At 34.4% G+C, this 20,490-nt stretch overlaps 1 protein-coding gene across 21 annotated transcripts in view; it reads left to right on the top strand.

Moving 5' to 3' along the window:
* Positions 1–20,270, top strand: part of LOC110466629 (polypyrimidine tract-binding protein 1-like) — a 127,676-nt gene extending 107,406 nt beyond the window's left edge. For 15 of the 21 annotated variants that reach the window (XM_021523254.1, XM_021523250.1, XM_021523257.1 and 12 more), the window contains 14 exons: positions 11–62; positions 529–587; positions 1,990–2,263; positions 2,989–3,045; positions 5,468–5,617; positions 7,171–7,197; positions 9,261–9,376; positions 11,483–11,516; positions 11,900–11,992; positions 12,642–12,739; positions 13,681–13,799; positions 14,129–14,203; positions 14,710–14,773; positions 15,590–20,270. In XM_021523254.1, the coding sequence (XP_021378929.1) occupies positions 11–62; positions 529–587; positions 1,990–2,263; positions 2,989–3,045; positions 5,468–5,617; positions 7,171–7,197; positions 9,261–9,376; positions 11,483–11,516; positions 11,900–11,992; positions 12,642–12,739; positions 13,681–13,799; positions 14,129–14,203; positions 14,710–14,773; positions 15,590–15,658 (1,287 nt within the window). In that variant the 3' untranslated portion in view covers positions 15,659–20,270. The remainder of the gene's footprint in view (positions 1–10; positions 63–528; positions 588–1,989; positions 2,264–2,988; positions 3,046–5,467; positions 5,618–7,170; positions 7,198–9,260; positions 9,377–11,482; positions 11,517–11,899; positions 11,993–12,641; positions 12,740–13,680; positions 13,800–14,128; positions 14,204–14,709; positions 14,774–15,589) is intronic. The other 6 variants (XM_021523242.1, XM_021523244.1, XM_021523245.1 and 3 more) reach the window with 6 other exon arrangements.
* Positions 20,271–20,490: the final 220 nt, after the last annotated feature.

Below are 20,490 nucleotides of genomic sequence, written 5' to 3'. Positions count from 1 at the left end.
GTGATTTCAGATATTCAGCAGATTTGGATTTGTGACAAAGATCATCACCTTTACAAAGAACAGTAAGTACCCTTGTGGTGAACTAAGATTACAGCCAGTCAACTTCCAATGGGGTTAGTAAGGATATAATCCTCCCTGGGTATATTGTACAAAGAACAGTAAGTACCCTTGTGGTGAACTAAGATTTCAGCCAGTCAACTTCCAATGGGGTTAGTAAGGATATAATCCTCCCTGTGTATATGGTAGTAGTGGTAATCGCTTTGTACTACCCGACCTTTAGGGGATTGTACAAAGAATTTTGAGAGGGGCAAGGGGAGATAAACATTTTTCACTGGAAGTAAATACTATCTTTAAAGTTTCAGAGAAAAAATATTACACTGTGCAGTTAGAGGTTTGATTAGAGCCATTTAAATCGGCCTGACAACACTTTTGCTCGACTGGTTTCGAAGTTATATATGTCTATATAAGGTATATCAAAATTCTGAAACTGAAACACAAATTTAATTGAGTACTTTCTGTTTTTTTCAGATACATTCCAGGCCTTAATCCAGTTTCAAGATTCAATTTCTGCTAAAACAGCAAAATATGTAAGTCTGCTTGAAGTGTACTTAAAATCATGCTCATTTTACCCAATACTAGCCAGTGTGATGCATATTATATTACACTGTCATATAGTAGTGGAAAATGTTCAACATCGTGCAACCAGATTAGTGCCATGTCTCAAAGACCAGAGCTGCCCCGAAAGTCTGCTTAAGTTAGGGCTTCCAACGCTAGAATACAGACGTATCAGAGCGGATGTGATCGAATTATTCAAAATTATGGAGGAAATTGACATTGTAGATCAGGAAAAAATGTTTATAAGAGCGCGCCCCGTTGGAACTCGAGGAAATAGCAGAAAGCTGTTCAAGAGGAGAACAACTAAGGCCATATATAGTAACTTCTTTAGCAATAGAGTTGTAGAGGTGTGGAACAGTCTTCCCGATAATGTGGTCAATTCTCAAACTGTGGACACTTTTAAGAACAGACTGAATAAATTCTGGTGGGATCACCCAACAAAATTCCATGCAAGTTGTTATTCCTGACATTAGTAGGTCTATCTTTACGCACCGGGAGTAAAAAGTGTTTTTAACATATATTCAAACGCGCCACAAGAAGCTCACAGCTTTCAATCGGCGTCATCGCTATATGAACTATATGAGCTAATACATACACGATAGGGTCTACCTTATGTGTCAATGTCTTCCCAAAATAATAGTTCAATACATACGATGTTGGTGTTTAAAGCTGTACTAGAGATGGGATGAACCTTTCTGGGTATCGACCAAAATGTGAAGTGCAAGTGTTTGTTGTACAATCAATAAATATTGAAGTGCTGACATTTGGTTTTTAGTTCACCTAGCACAAAGTGCCTGTGAGCTTATGGTATCATGCATCGTCTGTCGGTCAATTTTTTTCTTTGAGCTGCTTCTGTTTCAAAATTGAAATATTCAGGGTCCTGATATTTGGCCATTAGGTACCTGGGCTTGTTTTTTGAAGAATCTCTTTATATAAGTGAACCTGACTCACTTTGAAGGTCATAGGGGTCAAATATGTAAGAAACCTTAAAACAACATTATCATCAAAAGAAAGATTAAATTCTACAGCCATGATACTTGGATAGGTTATGTGGTCCAGTAGTGCAAATCTTTTATCGTGGTCCCTGGGTCAAAACATTGACCTTATTAAGATCCTCATCATGTATCAATATAAACACAAGTATGCACCCAGGATTAGCTCTAAGATCTCCTGCCCAAAGAGACTTATTCCCAGGTTATTTCATGGAAAAAGTTAGATACGAGCCTGATAATCGTATGCATATTCATATGGACCTCAACCAGGTTTATTGCGAAGCACACTTGGAAACAGACAGAGTCTAGTATGAGGAACTATTTCCAATACATCTTCTAATGACGAGACAGAGTGAGTCTAAATTTTGGTTTTTCTTTACAGTCACTAGATGGCCAGAACATCTACAATGGGTGCTGCACACTGAAGATTGACTTCTCCAATCTCTCAAACCTGAACGTAAAATACAACAATGACAAGTCCTATGATTTCACAAAGGTGAACCAGCTATGTGCTGGAGATGCCACAGTCCAGCGACACACCCCAGGGATGCTGGGAGGGGTCGGAGGAATGGGAGGAATGGGAGGAATGGGCGGAATGAGCGGAATGAGCGGAATGGGAGGAATGGGAGGTGTTGGTGGCATTGGAGGAATGCAAGGTAAAAAGCTGTTGTCCTGCTTCAGAGTAACTGGGCGGAGCCTTAAACTTGACTGTTATGTTTCAGCTCTTTGTGAAATGCATGAAGTTGTTTTATTTCGCATTCTTTCTTTGTTATCCTTCATTCTTACAAAAAGAAAATAATCTTTTCTTTATTCTGTTTTCTTCAGATTTCATTTTTCAGATAGGATGCCTGGCTACATTCAGCTAACTCTCTTCAAGTATATGATTTAGATTTTGACAAAACAATTAACAGGAAATATGGTATTCTCAATTAGAAAAGGAAGGAAATTGAAGTTGTCAAAAATAATGTAGAAACACAAATAAGATGTGCATTTATAATTAACTTATTTCTTGGAAATAAAAAAAATATATGCATATATAGCTTTTAAAATGAAAATAGATAAATATAAAGTTAAGATTTCAAATAAAGTTTATATAGTTTTTAAAATAAATAACTTTTCAACACTTTTGCAGTAATAATATCAGAAAGAAATTCTTTTGAATTGTAAAAAAAAAAAAAAATGTGTCTTAAACAGCTTGTTTTGGAACAAAAACTTGACCGTGATATCTGCTAGTGTGTATGTGTCGTGTAATATAGCTTACTTCTGTTGTTTCTGCCAGCTCCATCTTCACTCTATCCTCTGTCTCTTCTCATGACTCCATACTGTTGATTTTGTCAAAAATTTACTCATAATTGTCATATGTATTTTATATTTTTCTTAGAGTCCCTTCGAGTGATGGGGGGTATGGGAGGTATGGGAGGATTAGGAGGGATGGGAGGTAAATATAGCCAAGATTTCCAAACAAAATCATCTTGGATCTTTTTTTAACATATTGTATCTTTCATTTTCATTTGTGTATGAAAATATGTTTTAAAAAACCATGACATATCTGTCTTTGTAATATGTCTTGGAATCAGATCTCTTATCTCTATATGAACCTTCAGTTACAAAGTTTCATTATGAAGGTCTCGTTTTCTCTCGATACTTTTCTCTCCTTCTGCGACAATCTGTTGTTTCTTCACGTTTATATATTTTATTTTATTTTCATTATATTTGGCTTCTTTTCATTAATGTTTTTAAATTCATTAACTTTTTCTTTTCTTTTCTGCTTTTTTGTTTTGTTTTGTTTTTAATGAAAAAAATGAGACTTCATTTTTATGGTACTCTTTCCGATTCTGTCTGTCTATTGTTTGTAGAAATCCTTGTATCGTCATCAGGGGTCATAATCGAGATTTCACACTTCACTGAAATTCTATTTTGTTGTGCAAAACAGATGAAAATTTGTTTGCCCATTTCTTTATGTATAAACTGTAACCTTGTTATTCTTGAATTTGATCTTTCGTATACATTAGAACTCTGTTATCCATACCCTTTGTACAAATATTTTCCATATCAATTAAACATAACTTGTCACTTAAAAATGCTCCAGTTTCTGTACTTAATTGTTTTCTGTACACTCATCGGATAGTGTATAACTGAGGTTTTACAGTAATGTTGATTTTTTAAAAACGTCTTATCATGATTGATAACATCAGAATATACATGCTTTAGAACTAGGAGAATTCACTAGACTGTTCATTTTATGTTATAAATTAAAAAAACGTTTTTAAGTCTTTGTCTGAAAATTTCAAGTTGATAATATAAGTTTAGGACTTTGGTCCCTATATCGTCTGCCAGTCTCGCTGACTGTCTATAAGGATGATTGACCACTGGTCAGCTCTCAGGTGCTGTCCACTTCTGTACAGTTTTGTTTTATCCAGCCTAACACACAGGGAACCAGAACATGTACTATTCAATCTCTCCGATACTGCTACTTGTTTGTAATGTTATCTATTACCACATAATTGTAAAGTTTTCAAAGTTCAATTTGGAAAGATCTTCTACTTTTGTATGTGTTTTCTGACATGAAATGTATTTCATTTTGAAAATTTGGTATTGTCTACTCAAACCCTTGTATCAGTTCTTATTATGGTAATAAAACAAAGTTTTGTCTTCACATAGATGAATTTTAATTTTTCCAAAAAGGTTTCACCATATTAGATGTATAGTTATACAGAGTGATTTGAGTTAACGTGTTGTGGTTCCCATACGTGTATGTACGGTCACCTATATAGCTAGGCCTCACACACAGCTTTTCAGCCTAATGCCCCAGTCGTTGTATGTCAGTGTCCCCTTATAAATCCCTGCCACATGTATGTTAGCATTGTATTTTCTCAACAGTCTTGCCTTGTGTACTAGTCCGTCATTGATGTTAAATTTTATTCCACTGATAATATACATTCTATGGACAAAAATATTTCACTTTTCTACATGTGTTTTCTCTTCAGACACTTTTATTGCATAAGGAGCAAGTGAAAAAAAAATATACCAACGGACATCCCAAATTGATTTGCATGTTTTCCAGATTAGAGCTGTATTTTTTCATAATTTTAGATTTAAATTTCTTTAACCCTGTTTTAAAGTTTGCTTTTCTTAACCAACCAGGCATTTAGTATAGGGTTTAGAATATACAGAGCCGTTCAGTGTGTGCATACAATGCTTTACCATACTTGTGGTTGGTTTTTGCTACTCACCATGAACTGCTTACATTGTATTTACCATTATACCATGCTATTTACATACTGTTTTCATAACTCGGACCCTGATACCTATTATAACCTGCTCACAGGTTTTAGACATATATTTATATATATATAATCATTTTGGAGTTTTGTTTTCCTTAATTGCCTATTAAATTTTGTCCTATTTTACATTGGCCATATTTATAAAGATTTGCAATAATATTGTGATGCTACATGGAATTCAATGCGGTTGGATCAAGTCATATCTTTGGATCTTGCTAACAATTTATGGGATACATAAATACATTAGAAATAAAAACAATATTGATGAATAAATTTTGTGGAGGAAAAAGGTAAAAAAAAAAAAAAAAAAAAATCGGGGGTGGAAAAATGTTTATTGATTTATTGATTAAATAGAAAAAATGTCAATGACGAATATGTTTGGAGTTTAGTATGAAATCACATTCTGATGTTAAATAGTATGAATTATGTTTTGATGTTAAATTGACAATATTGTAGCATAGTTGACCACCTCCCTGTAGCATCACCCGCACCATATCACATTTGACCGGTGTACATGTATATATATTAGCTGGACATTAATCGCATGAACCTTATTTACCGATGTGTCACATGAAGGTGCCCAGGATCTTATGACGCAGGCGTTGATGCCGGGGATGGGAAGCGCTCCACTAACAGCCTACGGGGCCGGTGCGGCGGCGGCTATGGGAGGCACGCCTGTATATGGTACAGATACCCCACACACTGCTATCTACCGTAATTACCCTGGTAGTTACACCTGTTATATGTAGTACTGTTAGTCCTCCTCTAGTGGCATCATCTCATTAATTCTAATGCGGTTTACTCACACCTTCAACTGTAATCCTTTATTGACACTGGTTCTTTTCTTGTGAGTGACAATGACGATATCAAACCTTCTCCTATCATTCCAATGTGACAAGTCGGGGAGGGGAAGGAAACTTCAGGGGATGGATGTCGGAATTATAGAATGGGGAAAACAAGATTTGGAAAGATTCACTTGTCAGATGTATTTTGGCAAGCAAAGTTCAGGGGAATTAAGAACTTGCATATAACTACATACAATTGTTGTCTCCGGAGTGTTCACTAAAGGATTACTGTTAAATAAATGCATGTGTTTCATTTGCCGTATACTCCTGCTTTGCTGGAATTTACACTGTCTTTCAGAGCACAAGAAAATCCATCTTTCGGCTGGTTCTTGATTTGTTATTGGTTTCTATGTAATTATTAAATCAGCTAAATTTGTTGCATGAATATTCCAAATGAGGATAATTAAGATGACATATTAAAAAGATACTGCTGCTGTTCTAAAAAAGATGCTGCAGACTTCTGAAAAAAGCATGACCTAAAGATCTAAAATTTCTAACAGTCCCATAACTTCACAATACTCTTTCTTTCCAAATTTCTTTCCTTCACAAATGTGTTCTTTTTTAAAGAGCCTGTTTCTTCTAGACATTGGAAAATGTGTTCTCACAAGTCGAGACAGAAAAAATGTCAGGTTATTTGACGACAAAAATTACAAATATATGTTCTCTGCTAGCTAGCAAAAGCCATAAATGAGAAGTTTAGGTTCTACGGATAGTGATATATCTATTCCTGGATGAATAATTTATAAGATTCCATTACAAAAAAGTGTTGATGGACCTCGCCTGGAAGGCAGACTAAACATATATCCCGCATGCTTTCTAAACCTGGTTTGCATGTTCTTGAGCGGTATAACATTGAGAGTAACCCAACATGTGGTATCACTGTCACAGCGTTAAGGGTTGTTAAGCTGCTTGCTTTACCTTTTGTATATTGCCTTCAGTAGACAGTAGCTTAGAAATGTCAGCTCTGAAGAATGTCAACCAAATATGCATAGCAATTACATCGAGCTTTGGGCTACAGACCCTGTACAAAATGTCGAAACGTAGAAATATATATTTTATCTGTCACCAAAACTTGTGGTCTGTAATCAAATCAGTTTGTATGGGAAAAAAAGTAGAGAATTTGGAACTTATGGTTAAAAAACCTGCTTGATTTGGTGAAGGTGATGTCTAAATAGAAAAACAATCAGAAGTAATCAAGGGTTTTTATACCTGTGTAACTCTTTGTATATTGTGACATTCCATGGTTGACGTAAGAGTGGTTGCATGCTTATTGACCTGCGTTAATACAAAACTGGACAGCCCCAGTGGACACAGGTAATGTACCTATACAGATCTATTACCAATAGTTGTATCTAGCTTGTTATCTTGTGTTTTGTGTAACTGCATCTGTCTTTTTCAGTTTCTCTCATTTGTGTTTTCTCTGTCTTTTTTTAGCTTCAAACTTTGGCCCAGGTGTGCAAGGTAAGTTGCCTATTCTCTTCTACCATTTCTACAGCCTTTCGTTTTCATTTCTGTAAAATGGCCATTTCCTTGTAAGTGCACGTGTGGAAATATCTTAATTATTTAAATTTTGAATACTTTAATAGCTATCTGTTATAAAAAAGATTTTTGTTTAATTGCTTTTCTTTTGGGTACTGACTTTATTAATTAATTCTTTCATATCATAGTTTTGAATTCAAGCATGCATTCTAAAATGTAAAATTTTGGTTCTGAATTTAAATTTTGGATTATTTCTTCAAAGTATTTGGTGTTTGTTGCACTTGAATGGTGACTGGTCCATTTTATGATATATATACATATATATATATTAGTTGCTTATAAAGACGTTGGTTGACAGTTTTTTTCTGCTGAATTTTTCACTTTACTATAGTGGTACCTATCAATGCTATTGTATTACATGTACTCTATTTGTCTCATTACAAGTAGCCCATCCCTTTTAATCCCCTGTAACTCATTCATCCCTGAAATTTCATAATGAAATATTCCAACGTTTGAATTAGAAGAGTTCAAAAGCGTCTTCAGGGGTGATTGAGTTAAAACAGATTTTGACAAATGAGCATCCTACAAGTAAATTTACCTGCGTAACGTTGAAACTCAAAAATAAACTTTGTAATCGTTTTTATAGCATTTTAGATACTCGTTTCCCAAATTGCCAATACCATAAAAAGCCATTACAGAAGACGTGAAATCATACCCGACTTGAATATCTCTCGTTTCTCGTTCAGTGTTTTCCGAGCAATTTTAAATTTATAAACGACCTTGTCATTTTTAATCTTGCTTACCAGATCATAAAAGCAAAAAGATTCAATTCCCAGAAACTAATACAAATAACCTTGGCGGCAGGAAGTGTGTAGTGGGATTTGTAATGTCACTTCTAGTTGATTCTGTACAACATTTAGTGTAGGTACGGCCACAGGAGACACCAGATCTGTAATACCATAAACAAAAAATGGGTGTCCCGTTTATTGGTGTGTATAGCCAGCATTCCACAAACATTGCTACAGAAATAACGTTAAGTTTCCTCCAGAGAACAGTCAAGTGTGCCATAGATTTAAATTCGCTTTTAAAAAAACATTTTGCACAAGAAAAAAGTGCAGTATGTTATTGTCAGTACAGCTGCTACATATCCAAATCTGACTCTCACGATTATTGTTAATGGAAAGGGTATGTAGCCAGACAATGAATTAGATTTCTTCAATCCGAACTTGATGGACTTAATGAACCAGAATGATGCCATAAATATTGATAATCTAATCCCCTGATGTTTAAAAAAAACACACACACACAAATTGAAACTGTTCAGTGGTTGATTTGCACACCAAGCTTTTATTTAGTTAGCTGATACATATGTGAATCTCTAATTAGTTAAATGTTGCCGTTAAAAATGACGTTTTTTTCAAAAAACTTCTTTTTGTTTAATAACAATTCCAAATAAAGTTTTGCAGGTCTCCAAATGTACATTTTGTAAAAAAAAATATGAAGCAAAAATGTCCAAGGTAAAGTTTTAACTTACCACTACCGCCCAGAACCTGATACACCTTCACAGCACATCATTCTGTTTTCTCCGATTTATATGAATGCCATTCTGATAACTAGTTCTTCTCTTATATTTATTTCACAGTGATAACCCTATATTGAAATATGAGTTCATAAAGTCAGTCTTTAGCTCTACCGCTTGGTTTCTCTATGGAGAAGGGAAATACCCAATCACTCTTATGAAGTAAAGCAAATAAAAATAACTCCAATTGGATCATTTCAATCTATTATATTTGAAAAAAGGAAACGGGAACTGAATTTTGAAAAAAAATCACAATTTTCAAAGTAAATTTCTTGAAGAAGGGCACTTGCCCTGTACTCAATCATCATCCTATAATTCAATTTTCTCAATTTACTTGAAAATGATCAAGTATTGAGGTTCTAACTGATCCTTAATTCCAGTATTATGTGTGATCATGACAAATGTCTTCAGAAATTATGCCATATCGACTTTGAAGTCAAGACGTTACGGTTTCCTGTTGTTTCAGCTCAAATGCCCCAGCTGGGTAACTACAGCTTTGCTAACCCAGCCCTGACCGGGATGGCTATGGGAGGACTGCCTTGTGGAAACAGTGTGCTGTTGGTGTCTAATTTGAATGAGCAGGTAGGCACTCAATCCCTAACTTGGGTAGCATGACTTAGCCCTCTAACATGTAGACTATTCCTCCTCAGATTCACGGTCATAGTTAGTCTTGAGAAAATTTCCATATTCAAGCTCATTTTATGAATAAATCAGCTTGATCTATTAATTTGGTTTAAAAGTATATTTTTTCTGACCTGTTTCAAAACTGTTTCAATCTATCATTGCTATTATGATGGCAGTGAAAAAAGTTACGAGGGAAAAATTATTTATTTTAATCAAAAACATTTAAAACTATTCAAATAATGAAAACTAACTATTCAAATAATGAAAACTACTGCTAATTTCCTTGGGTTGAGGTGGAGGAGTCTACTGCTATACTGAAGACCGATATCTATCCCCAAGTACTATCATGGATGATTTTTACATCCATCCGCACTGAAATATTATGTATACCAGGAATATAATTTGTTTAGCTAAAAGTGTACTTCTGATGGACTATTTCTGCGCTATCAGTCTGCGGTTAAACTTTTGTTTCATATACTACTGGCCCTTAACCTGAGATCTGTTTCAGCAAATCTACTGCGTTCTCATGTGTCTCAATTATATTTTTTCTTTACTGGTTCGGTTTCTTTTACATGTGCCATGCATTTTGATGGGTAATTTTATTCAAAACCTTTAAAAGAGTTATATATCAAATTACATATTTGGTTGTAGAATCACTTCCCTTGTTTTGTCCAATTTTACTTTAACTACCTGGTACAGATAAAAAAAGAAGTTACAAAAAATATTTTACTTTATTACNGGGGTTGAACAATTTGAAGTTGGAAGGCTATATAGTATAATAATATCTTGTGGATTTGTGATGGTCACGCTATCCATTAAAGATGACTCAACATTTCTGACACCTTATTCACATAACAATAAAAAAAAATCACGTAAAGGCACCGTCACATGTTTTATCAAATAATGGCCAACTGTACATGCTATCAATGATTTACAAAGTATTCCTTCACCTAAACAGACAGGTTTTTATCATACATACTGTGTAATGGGCGTGGCAAAAATTATGTTTCTGCAAATTACGTAGGCATGATAGGGATGTTAACAGCTTAAAGTGAACAGCTGATTCTGAAGGCCAAGTTAACATGTCTGGCAAAATCAGGAGAGATATTATTTGAAATGAGCTGGGGAGGAAAGTCAGTTGTTTTGGACGAAGTAGAATCTCCAGTAACACAGAATGGAACTTTGTTGGATCACTGATGGCATGTCCACTTGTAAGATTTTATATGCTTTTTTTATTGCTGCAACTTCATAGAGCTGCAGATTGCTTTACAAACCACAATAAAACTGTATTATCTACTCCAGTTGGAAGGCTCAGCCACTCGTTGAATGAGTAATTCTAAATTGTCCCAGTTTAACCGAATTATTTGGAAATAAAATTTATTTGTAATGGCATTCAAATATATTTGTAATGACATTAAAATATACAAGATTATTTTGAACAAAATTTATTTCTAAATATGATATTTTGTGATTAAAGGGACATAACTCTATATGACAATGGCTGCACCTTCAAACTGGTAAAATGTGGGTGGGAACTTTGTAGATGGTTGTGAGGACTTTAGTAAAAATGCATGACTGGTATTTTTTCGCATGTCAGGGGAGATAACTACATATATGCCGATGTTTATGATTACCTAGACAAACTAATTGACTCGGCCAACTTTGCATTGTATACTACTTAGCACTGATCATTGCTGTCTGAACTGTAGATATTACTTATACTGGTGCTGTATCATTCTATATTTTAGAAATTTCATCAATATTTATTAATCACTGTTGCTTACATAATTATAATATTTATTCAAGCGTAAGAGGGTACTGATTTTCTCGTGTCCGTGGATGCCAAACCTGTGCGCTTCAGTCGATGTTATAACTGACTGACAACAACACCACTATAACTGATTGTTTTCCCTTGTTTTTTCTTTTCCCGTTCGTTCGTTCCCACTTATGCTGGTGTTCATCCTCCATGTGGACTATTTTCTTCGCTCGTTCGGACACTGATCTCATCCATCCATCCTTTTTCCGCCTTTGTCTGCTATTTCCTGTTGCTCTGACAAACTCTAGATGGCCACGCCAGATGCTCTCTTTACCCTTTTTGGTATGTTTGAAAAGCACTCTTTATTATTATTATTTCATTTATTTCTGGTAGTAATTTGTAATAGAAACTATCTAGAAGAAAACAATCTAGGCATTTTCAATAAAAAGCAATTTTCGTTGCACATTTCTGGAACAAAAAATTCACATATTTTTCCCTCTTTTGTCAATAATTTTAACAACATTTTTTTTACTCATTCTAATTTGCACATGAATTTGAAAATAACAATTTTACAAAGCTCTGAAAATAAATATAATCAGAAGAAAATAATTAATTCCCAACTGTAAAATCCGCTTGTTCTCCCATCAGTTAATGATATGTGTATGTAAAATGAAAAAAGACATTTTGAAGTACATGACTAAGTTAGACTCTACTGGCCATTCCAGGGGTATATGGGGACGTACATAGGGTGAAGATACTATATAACAAAAAGGATAACGCTCTGATTCAAATGGCCGAACCGTTCCAAGCTCAACAAGGTAAGTACACACCCAGATTTGTTTCACCTCCTCTATCTGCAAAGAGTAAGAAAAAAATTGTGTAGTCTCTATTATGCCATCTTTCATTGTATGTAAAATAACAGTAAAACCTGTTTTGATGTTATCATCAAAGGAGTAACAGTAATATCTACTGAAAAAAATCTTCGGAAAGAAATACACGTATGTGGCCACAGACAGTTGAAATGAGATATTCTAAAATATTTGACAAAGTGTATGAACTTGAGGCCAGGAATATGTGAACATTGTATTTTGATATCTTAATTATAAACAATTAATCAATACCTTTTTAAAAGAAATATGCGGTATAAGGATTGTCATTACATCGGTAGGTAATCAAGTTTGTGGCCGGTAGGATTTTATGTCTTAATACAGAATACACTGATGTAGTTGTACCGAGTAACTCTCCTCTGATCAAACGTACGTAATTAGTGTGTATTGAATACACAGACAACAAACCTGTTACTTGAAGTGTAAATTTGGTCGGTGTCAAACTTTTATGTACTAGGTTATCACTCAGTGTTCGTTAGTGAAGATCAATAGAACAGGAGACAGCACTTGTTCATTGATTATCAGTTTGTCTCCTACATGGACATCAATTAGTATTTACGTGTTTGTTCTTGTTTGCTAGCACTGCAATATCTAGACAAATTCAAAGTGTGGGGCAAACAGATCCGGGTGGCCGCCTCCAAACACAGTGTGGTACAGATGCCGAGGGAGGGACAACCGGTAAGTAAATTGCCTCATTCACCCCTGAAAATTCATAATAGACTATTCCAACCTTTGAATTGGAAGAGTTCAAATGTGTCTTCAGGGGTGAATGAGTTAAAGTTCATGCAAGTATTGAATCCTGATTTGACCTTTATTGATATTGAAGCACAGAACAGTGTTTGCTTTTGAAATCATCCTAATAAGCCAATATTTATGTGCTGTAAATCTAACTGTACTCCTACAGATGATCCTACTTGTAATGGGAAATTTCGGAGCACACTTCTCGAATCGATCAAATGTTCAAACCAATTATTTTTGTATTGTTGTTTTAGGATCATTTTAATCCCAGGATGTGCCACTTGTTGGTTCTAATTGTTTGGAAAATGTAATAGATTAGAACTTTACCATATAATCATTGTATGATTAAGCTAATGACTTGATATAACGGGTTGCTGAGCCTGTGTATGTCAGTAGTTGAAAATACTTGACTCTTCAATTACACTAATCACCGATACAAACCCAGGGGAAATATTTATAACTGGTGTCTTATATTAACATACCTGATCAAACAAATTTTACAATTTTAAGCACTATTACTTCTCAGAGGTCAAGGTTAAGTCTCCATTGTTAGGAAATATGTCGGTGGGTTAAACAAGGTACATGTTGTACTGATTTATTAACCAATTTGTCGTGAAAGATTGAATAGCTTAACAAGATCTATAACTTTCCTTTTTTGTAAACAGTTCATTTATCTGGACCTGAATGTAATAATACACATACCAGTGGCTTAAGCCATGTCAACACTTGTGTGATTGTCAAAATGACCCAAATTAAAGATCTAGTAAGACTGTTAGTTGTAAAACACAAGCTACTGAAATAAAAAAAAAAAAAATGAAATGTCCATCCAACAGATGGATTTGTTATAGACAATTATTGGAAATATTTTCATTATATTACAGGATGCTGGCTTGACAAAAGACTTTACCAATTCTCCACTGCATAGATTCAAACGACCAGGATCCAAAAACTGTTTGAACATCTTTCCACCATCTGCTGTGCTCCATCTCTCTAACATTCCGTACGTATGAAGGCTGAGGACTGTTTTGGATATTTTAAATTATTACAGAAAACATTATCAAAAAAGCAACTTTTTTTCTGACATGATTTTTTATCAATCAGTGATTTTCACGGCTAGCGTTTAAATCTTTATTAATGCAATACTTAAGCAGCGTGTTATAAAGGTTAATCGAAATCTGATACAAGTTAAATGAAAATAGGTTTACTTCAGATGCCCATGTCATAATTTTACAGTGTAATTTGTTGTTGAAGTACATGACTCTATATATTTGCTCTGAATTATGAAGTAGGAGATAGCGTTGTTATGTGAGGATCAATTATCTTTCACAGACCCAATGTCACAGAAGACGAGATCACGGACCGTTTCAAGGAGCAGGGTACAGTAGCAGCATTCAAATTTTTCCCGTAAGTATAGTGTTGCATGATTCCTGAACCATGTTAAACTATTTCTAAAATGTCATTAAAAAGCTTGATTAAGAAGCAAGTAGCAATTCCGTCTTTTTCGTTTTGCAGAGTTATCTGCTCTTGTGAGCAGGTATCGATTGTTACGTCATTTGTTTCTGAGAATAGGTTAACATCATACATTTTTGAGAAAATGACGTATTTTTCTCACAAACTAATGATGTAACCATCAATACCTGTTCACAAGAGCAGATAACTCTGCAATACGGAATTGGAGAATTGGTGAGACTATTCAAATAGCCGCAGTTGTGTAATCAGAAAGCATGATATGTAGGATATACAGTATCTCAAAGATATTCATGAGTCTAAGTCTTGATGTTTGGAATTATTCTGATGGTCCTGCAAAGTTTGAAACATCAAAGTTTGACTGTATGTTTTATTTTTTTCAATCCTTGTTGCGATTCCAGTTTCTTAAAATTATAACTTTATGTATATTCTTCCAACTACAGGAAAGATAGAAAAATGGCTCTCATCCAAATGAGCTCTGTTGAGGAAGCAATTGAGGCACTCATAGTAAGTATAATTATCAAGTGCTACAAAAACCTTTTAACAAAATCAAGAATATCGATTTTCATATTCTATGTTAATATCAGATTTTTAGGTCACCTGAGCTTTACCTCAAGTGACCTATTGCTATCCTTGGTCGTCCGTTAACATTTAACATTAACAGAAATCCAATATAGCCGACACGGCCGCCATTTTTGTAAAACTATTTCAAACTTAAAGTCCAGTTCTGCTGGGCCGATTGAACTGAAACCTGGTAGGAATGATCGACTCATGGTCCTGACAAAGTGTTGTTATTTTTCGGGTCGATCAGAAATCCAATATGGCCGACACGGCCGCCATTTTGAAAAACTATTTCAAACTTAAAGTAAAGTTCTACTGGGCCGATTGAACTGAAATTTTGAAGGAATGTTCGACTCATGGTCCTGACAAAGTGTTGTTATATTTTGGGTCGATCAGAAATTCAATATGGCCACCACGGCCGCCATTTTGAAAAAAACTATTTCAAGCTTAAAAACAGGTTCTAATATAATAACGTAAGGCCGATTTAACTGAAACTTGGTCTAGGAATGATCAGCTCATGGTCCTGACAAACTTAAGTTAACGTTATACTTAACATTTTTTTACTCAAATTGGTACATACAACAACAAAAATAAATACTGTAGGACTCAGGTGACCGTTAAGGCCCATGGGCCTCTTGTAAAACCTCACTTCAGTGGGAAAATCTTTTGAAACTGATAATTATTGTGTATTAATACTATTTCATTCGAATGATTTTTAGAAAAACTAATTTTCTTATTTTATTTTCTTATTTTATTTTTCAGAGCTTGCACAATGTCCAGCTAAGTGAAAACAACCATCTGCGAGTGTCCTTCTCCAAGTCTACAATCTAAAATGCCCAGAGCTTGTGAACCAGATGTTAAATATTAAAATAACTTTTTTTTCTGATTTATACATGACATTATAAGAAATAATATTTATGTCAAGCTGTCCCTGTTTAGAGTTATCTCCCATTGGAAAGTGTATCGGTAAAAAGTGCCTTTTTGTGTATTTTCAATATTTACAGAGTCATGAGAATCCTGGTTATTTTACACAGCGTGTTCAGGGCCATCATTCTGTATGTGCAATTATTTGGACTTTTTTTATGTTTAGGAACTTAAGTTTGTTAGAAATTTATTAGAAATTTCCATGATTTAAACATGTCTACTTGAGGTAAACAGAAATAGTCTTTGCCCTCCTTTGATTAGTTACTTAGCTCTGTAAAATGGCATACAACATTTTCTTCGGTCTGTGGGATCATTAATGAAATAAGATATACATGCCGAAAGTGACATATCATGTGGAAGGTATTTTTTGTTGGTTATATTTTGAACTGTTCACCCCCACTTTACACATGATATGGGCCTTTGGAGTTTGATTTGTATATTTTGGATCTGCCATTGTAGTCAAATGAGCAAGATTGCATTTCCTGTTTTTTGAAGAATTCCTACTTATCGTCCTTATCCCTGCCTTTATATGTCAAGCTAGCGACACTAGATGGCAGCACTGGGATGACGAGACTGACCAACACAGATAACATACTGCACATGCATCGCCCATGTTGCCATGGAAACTTGATAACTGCTGCTGCTGCAAATGGTGGGCGTAATGGGTGGATCAGTGTTTGGGATAGACATATTGTTTATTGTTAATGACTTTGATAATCAAATAAATTGGTTTATTTTTTATTTTAGAATATTTTTTATCACGATGAATGTTTCATTTGTTGCGTGTATTTACAGTTGAGTCTGGAACACCAAGTTTAAGTCGGAACTTCAGTTCCACTTTAACAGTTTGATGTTATTTTTGCACTTATCCTTCATTACCCATTTTATTGGTAGCCACTGGATTCCTGGCCAAGGAGTGCTAATTGTATGTTTGTTTGAAGGATAGCCTTTTGTGTTTTCTAAATATTATTGTTAGAAATCATTTGTCCCAGACATTTATATATAGTTGATATACTCCTAAGAAATCCATTATTGACAATTGAATCCTATATTTATATGTGTGGTTCTCTTGTGTTGAAAGCTCCTTGGCCAAGAATTGATGGTGTACTGCATCATTTTTTCCTTTTTTTATTTTTTTTATTTTTTTTTGACACATGCAAAATTTCTGCCCAATGCTTTGCGAAAGAAAACTCTGAACAGAGACGTCAATTATTTTCCTAGCTTTTATATTGCTTGGTTCTGGTAAAGAAAAAGTTCAAAATTAGATTGTTTAGCTAGTAGATTTGATTGAGATGATAATTTCTGAGACTTACATGTAACCCTATTTTTGCATTGGGTATCATAATGATAAATACATTTAAAGGTTTAAATATATATTTTTGCATTTTTGAGAGTTGTTCTACAGTCTGGGGATTTTCATTTTACATGTTTGTAAAGAGAGAAGTGTATTAAGCCAACATTTAATGGTGTTATGTTGGTTTAATTTTTTATTTTTTTTCAGTCAGTGAATTTTTCATTATTATTACAACAATTTTTTTCATTCATCATGTCATTGTGTTGGGAGTAACAATCTTAAGTTTCCTAGGCACTGTTTATAGTTCAATATCAGCATACATTTTGTTAATACAAAAACCATTCCAGTGTGGATTACTTTGTTATCTTGACATCGGTAGTTAATTTGTCCCAGCTATTGGTCATGGCTATGCAGATGATTTTTTTTTTTTTTTTCATAAATCATAATCCGTCTATTTGTTTTGTGTGTTAAGCTTTAATATTGAACCATAATTCCAAAGATTGAAAAAAAAATCTTGTGGTAAACTCCCAGTCCAATATCAAAAAGGAAAACAGGAATAACAGAGAAATGGCATTGTACAGCTGACAAAATCAAATTTGTCACAATGGTGGCTTGACACAAAAATTGATTTATGGTTTTTAAATACAATTGATGTACATAGGAAACAAAAATGCAAGAGATCAAATGTGAATAATTTTAAATGCAAATGTTCTAAACAATGCAAGATTTTTCTCCTTAACGTTTCTGACTTGTAGACAGTTATGCTGAATCAGGAAACTGTACCCATTACAACACAACTTGATATTACATAGTCGTAAGCGATAGTTCATGACAGCATCATCAGTATAGGTGTTGAAACAAAAATGCCGGCTATTTAGGGCTACTCCATATTTAAATATCCGGAATAGTCCTTAATGTATTGGGGCAATAATTTAGTGGTTTAGTTCCATTATTTTCCTGTTGTTAAATGTTCCTAACTAGTATGGCGTATATGAGTAACAGTCTAAGGCAATAGGTAGGTCACATGACAGGTTCTACCCTCATGGATTTCTCATCCGAAACTTGAATCATATGTATTGTAATTTTTTTCCTTAATATGGTAGTAGTGTTGTATAAAGTTTACCTAAAGTGAAAGTATTGTATTTTGCTGATTCTGGTTGTCTTTCAGTACAGCTGGAATGATTCGGAACATTTTCAGAAATCGTGTGATATACTTATTAGCTGTGAATTGATATTTGTATATTTTACAAGCTGGAGCTAGGGAATATATTTCAGTAGTTACTTGTAGTTACAGTTGAAGTAACTGTCAAATGTAGATCTTTGTTGATACGTTGATGTAGTTGTGCTATTTTGTAGTAGAAGATATTTGTAACTAAAACACAGTCCTGAGGGTAGAATTTGTTACTGGCCGACTCGCACACAGATCTGATGGAGAGAGATTTGACCTCACCACGGTTTGATCTTGTAACCCTGCGTCCAGACGTCTATGTATAAACAGTTATAATGTGCCTATTATTAAACAAGGGAACAACTTTGAATCGTGTTACATATAAATCCACATTTTGTAGCTTTTTTAGCCACAAAACATGTTGATGTTTTATTTATTAATTTTTTACTGCAAATCCCTGCAATTTTTAGGGGTTTATCAGTGTTATTTATAGAAGATGGTGATGATTTCGTATTGGAAAGAGAAAAGATTATGATGTCTACAGAATGGGTTTTTTCACGGAAGATTTATTATTATACTATTAAAGAAGAAAGGTTTATATAAGAAAAAAAGATCTTGTATTGTGCGAATGTTGAGATATTACTATTAATTTTTTGTAATAAAAAGTGAATCATGACTTGGTTGGAGAGTATTTCCTTTAGTGCTATGTGTAAGGGTTTTCATGCATGGAAGGGGATGTCTGATATTTCCCTTTGAATTTTGACAATTATCCAGGCTTTTTATGGTCAACTGTTAATTTTTTCAAGTTCATTAGCTCATGAATTCTTATGGCCAATGCCTACACAATGAGCCTTCTAATTAAACTAGCAAAATGTTCTTTATTTTTTCATCAAATTCATCAGCTGATGAAAACATTTAGACACACACACATTCCTCAAGGCACAGTAAAGCCTTTTGGACTTTATTTTAATATAATTATCAAAATATTAATGAAAATACATTTTGTCATTTTACACCGTGGCCTTATGGTTGCCCTCGTATATTACAGTAGAATTAACTATGTTTAATTACTGCAAACCACCTGCTTATTTCTCTGCTGTTTCTGTACTTAAAGACGTGCATATCTATACTGTTTCTGATTTTGTACTGACATTTTCTACTGCTGTACCTCCTCGTCCATCAATCATCTACCACCCTATACAAACATGCCTGTGCTAGGATCAACTTGATTTTGTTTTCTTTTCTGTACCACTGTTTTTCATCCTGTAGTGTGTCGTACATTAATGGTAGTCTATGTATAGCTCGGTACCACAATATGGACTGTGATTCCACAGAGCTCGGTACCACAATGTGGACTGTGATTCCACAGAGCTCGGTACCACAATATGGACTGTTATTCCACAGAGCTCGGTACCACAATGTGGACTGTGATTCCACAGAGCTCGGTACCACAATGTGGACTGTGATTCCACAGAGCTCGGTGCCACACCATGGACTGCGACTCCGCTGAGCTTAGCACTACACCATGGATGGTGACTCCATGGTTTTAACACTTGACTCAGTTTCACTGGGCAATATTTACTTACTATATACTTACTACACTGTACTCTATGTAACTGGACTGTGTTGTAGCTGTTTTCATTAATTTCAGTTTTTCTTCTTAAGAACTGGGCGTTCATATATCTAGTGTCTGGTACTGTAGATAGTGTTAATCAGTGATAGTAGGTGTCCCTGGTTTTACATCCCTATTCTCTTCATCAGTAAAAGTCAAGTGTTATACAGTTATTGGCTTTTTATGAGGTGAATAGGGGTTTTGGAACCTTTAGCAAATTTTTGACTTAAAATCAGAGTTGTAAATATTTTTGTTATTCAAAAACTGATTTTTTGCAAAATTTATTAAAATACACACTCTTTGTTGACTACATGTTAAACTGACCTGCTTCAGGGTCTGATCAAGAAGATATTTGAACAGAAAGTGGATGCTCAAAATATAATTGAACTTTCTGCAAGAGATGTGGCTAGCATTTCCCTTTAAACTAGCGTACAGTATATTTTCCTTGAAAAAAGTTTGTGTAGGATTTCCTTCGAGAGATTTTTGTGTACGATATATGGGCGCCCACCTATTTTCCTGGAACTAGAATTACAAGTATTTTCAACCTCTATATCTGTATAGCTATCTGTTGGTTGTGTAACGTTGTACATACTCTTTGTGCATTAAATTTCTAGATGTGGGACTCCTTGACTTCTCTCTTCTCTGTACCTTACTCATCATAGCTT

The sequence above is a fragment of the Mizuhopecten yessoensis genome, unplaced genomic scaffold (assembly GCF_002113885.1).
Source record: "Mizuhopecten yessoensis strain PY_sf001 unplaced genomic scaffold, ASM211388v2 scaffold11139, whole genome shotgun sequence".
NCBI classification, from domain to species: domain Eukaryota; kingdom Metazoa; phylum Mollusca; class Bivalvia; order Pectinida; family Pectinidae; genus Mizuhopecten; species Mizuhopecten yessoensis.
This window is presented reverse-complemented; position numbering and strand designations above follow the sequence as displayed.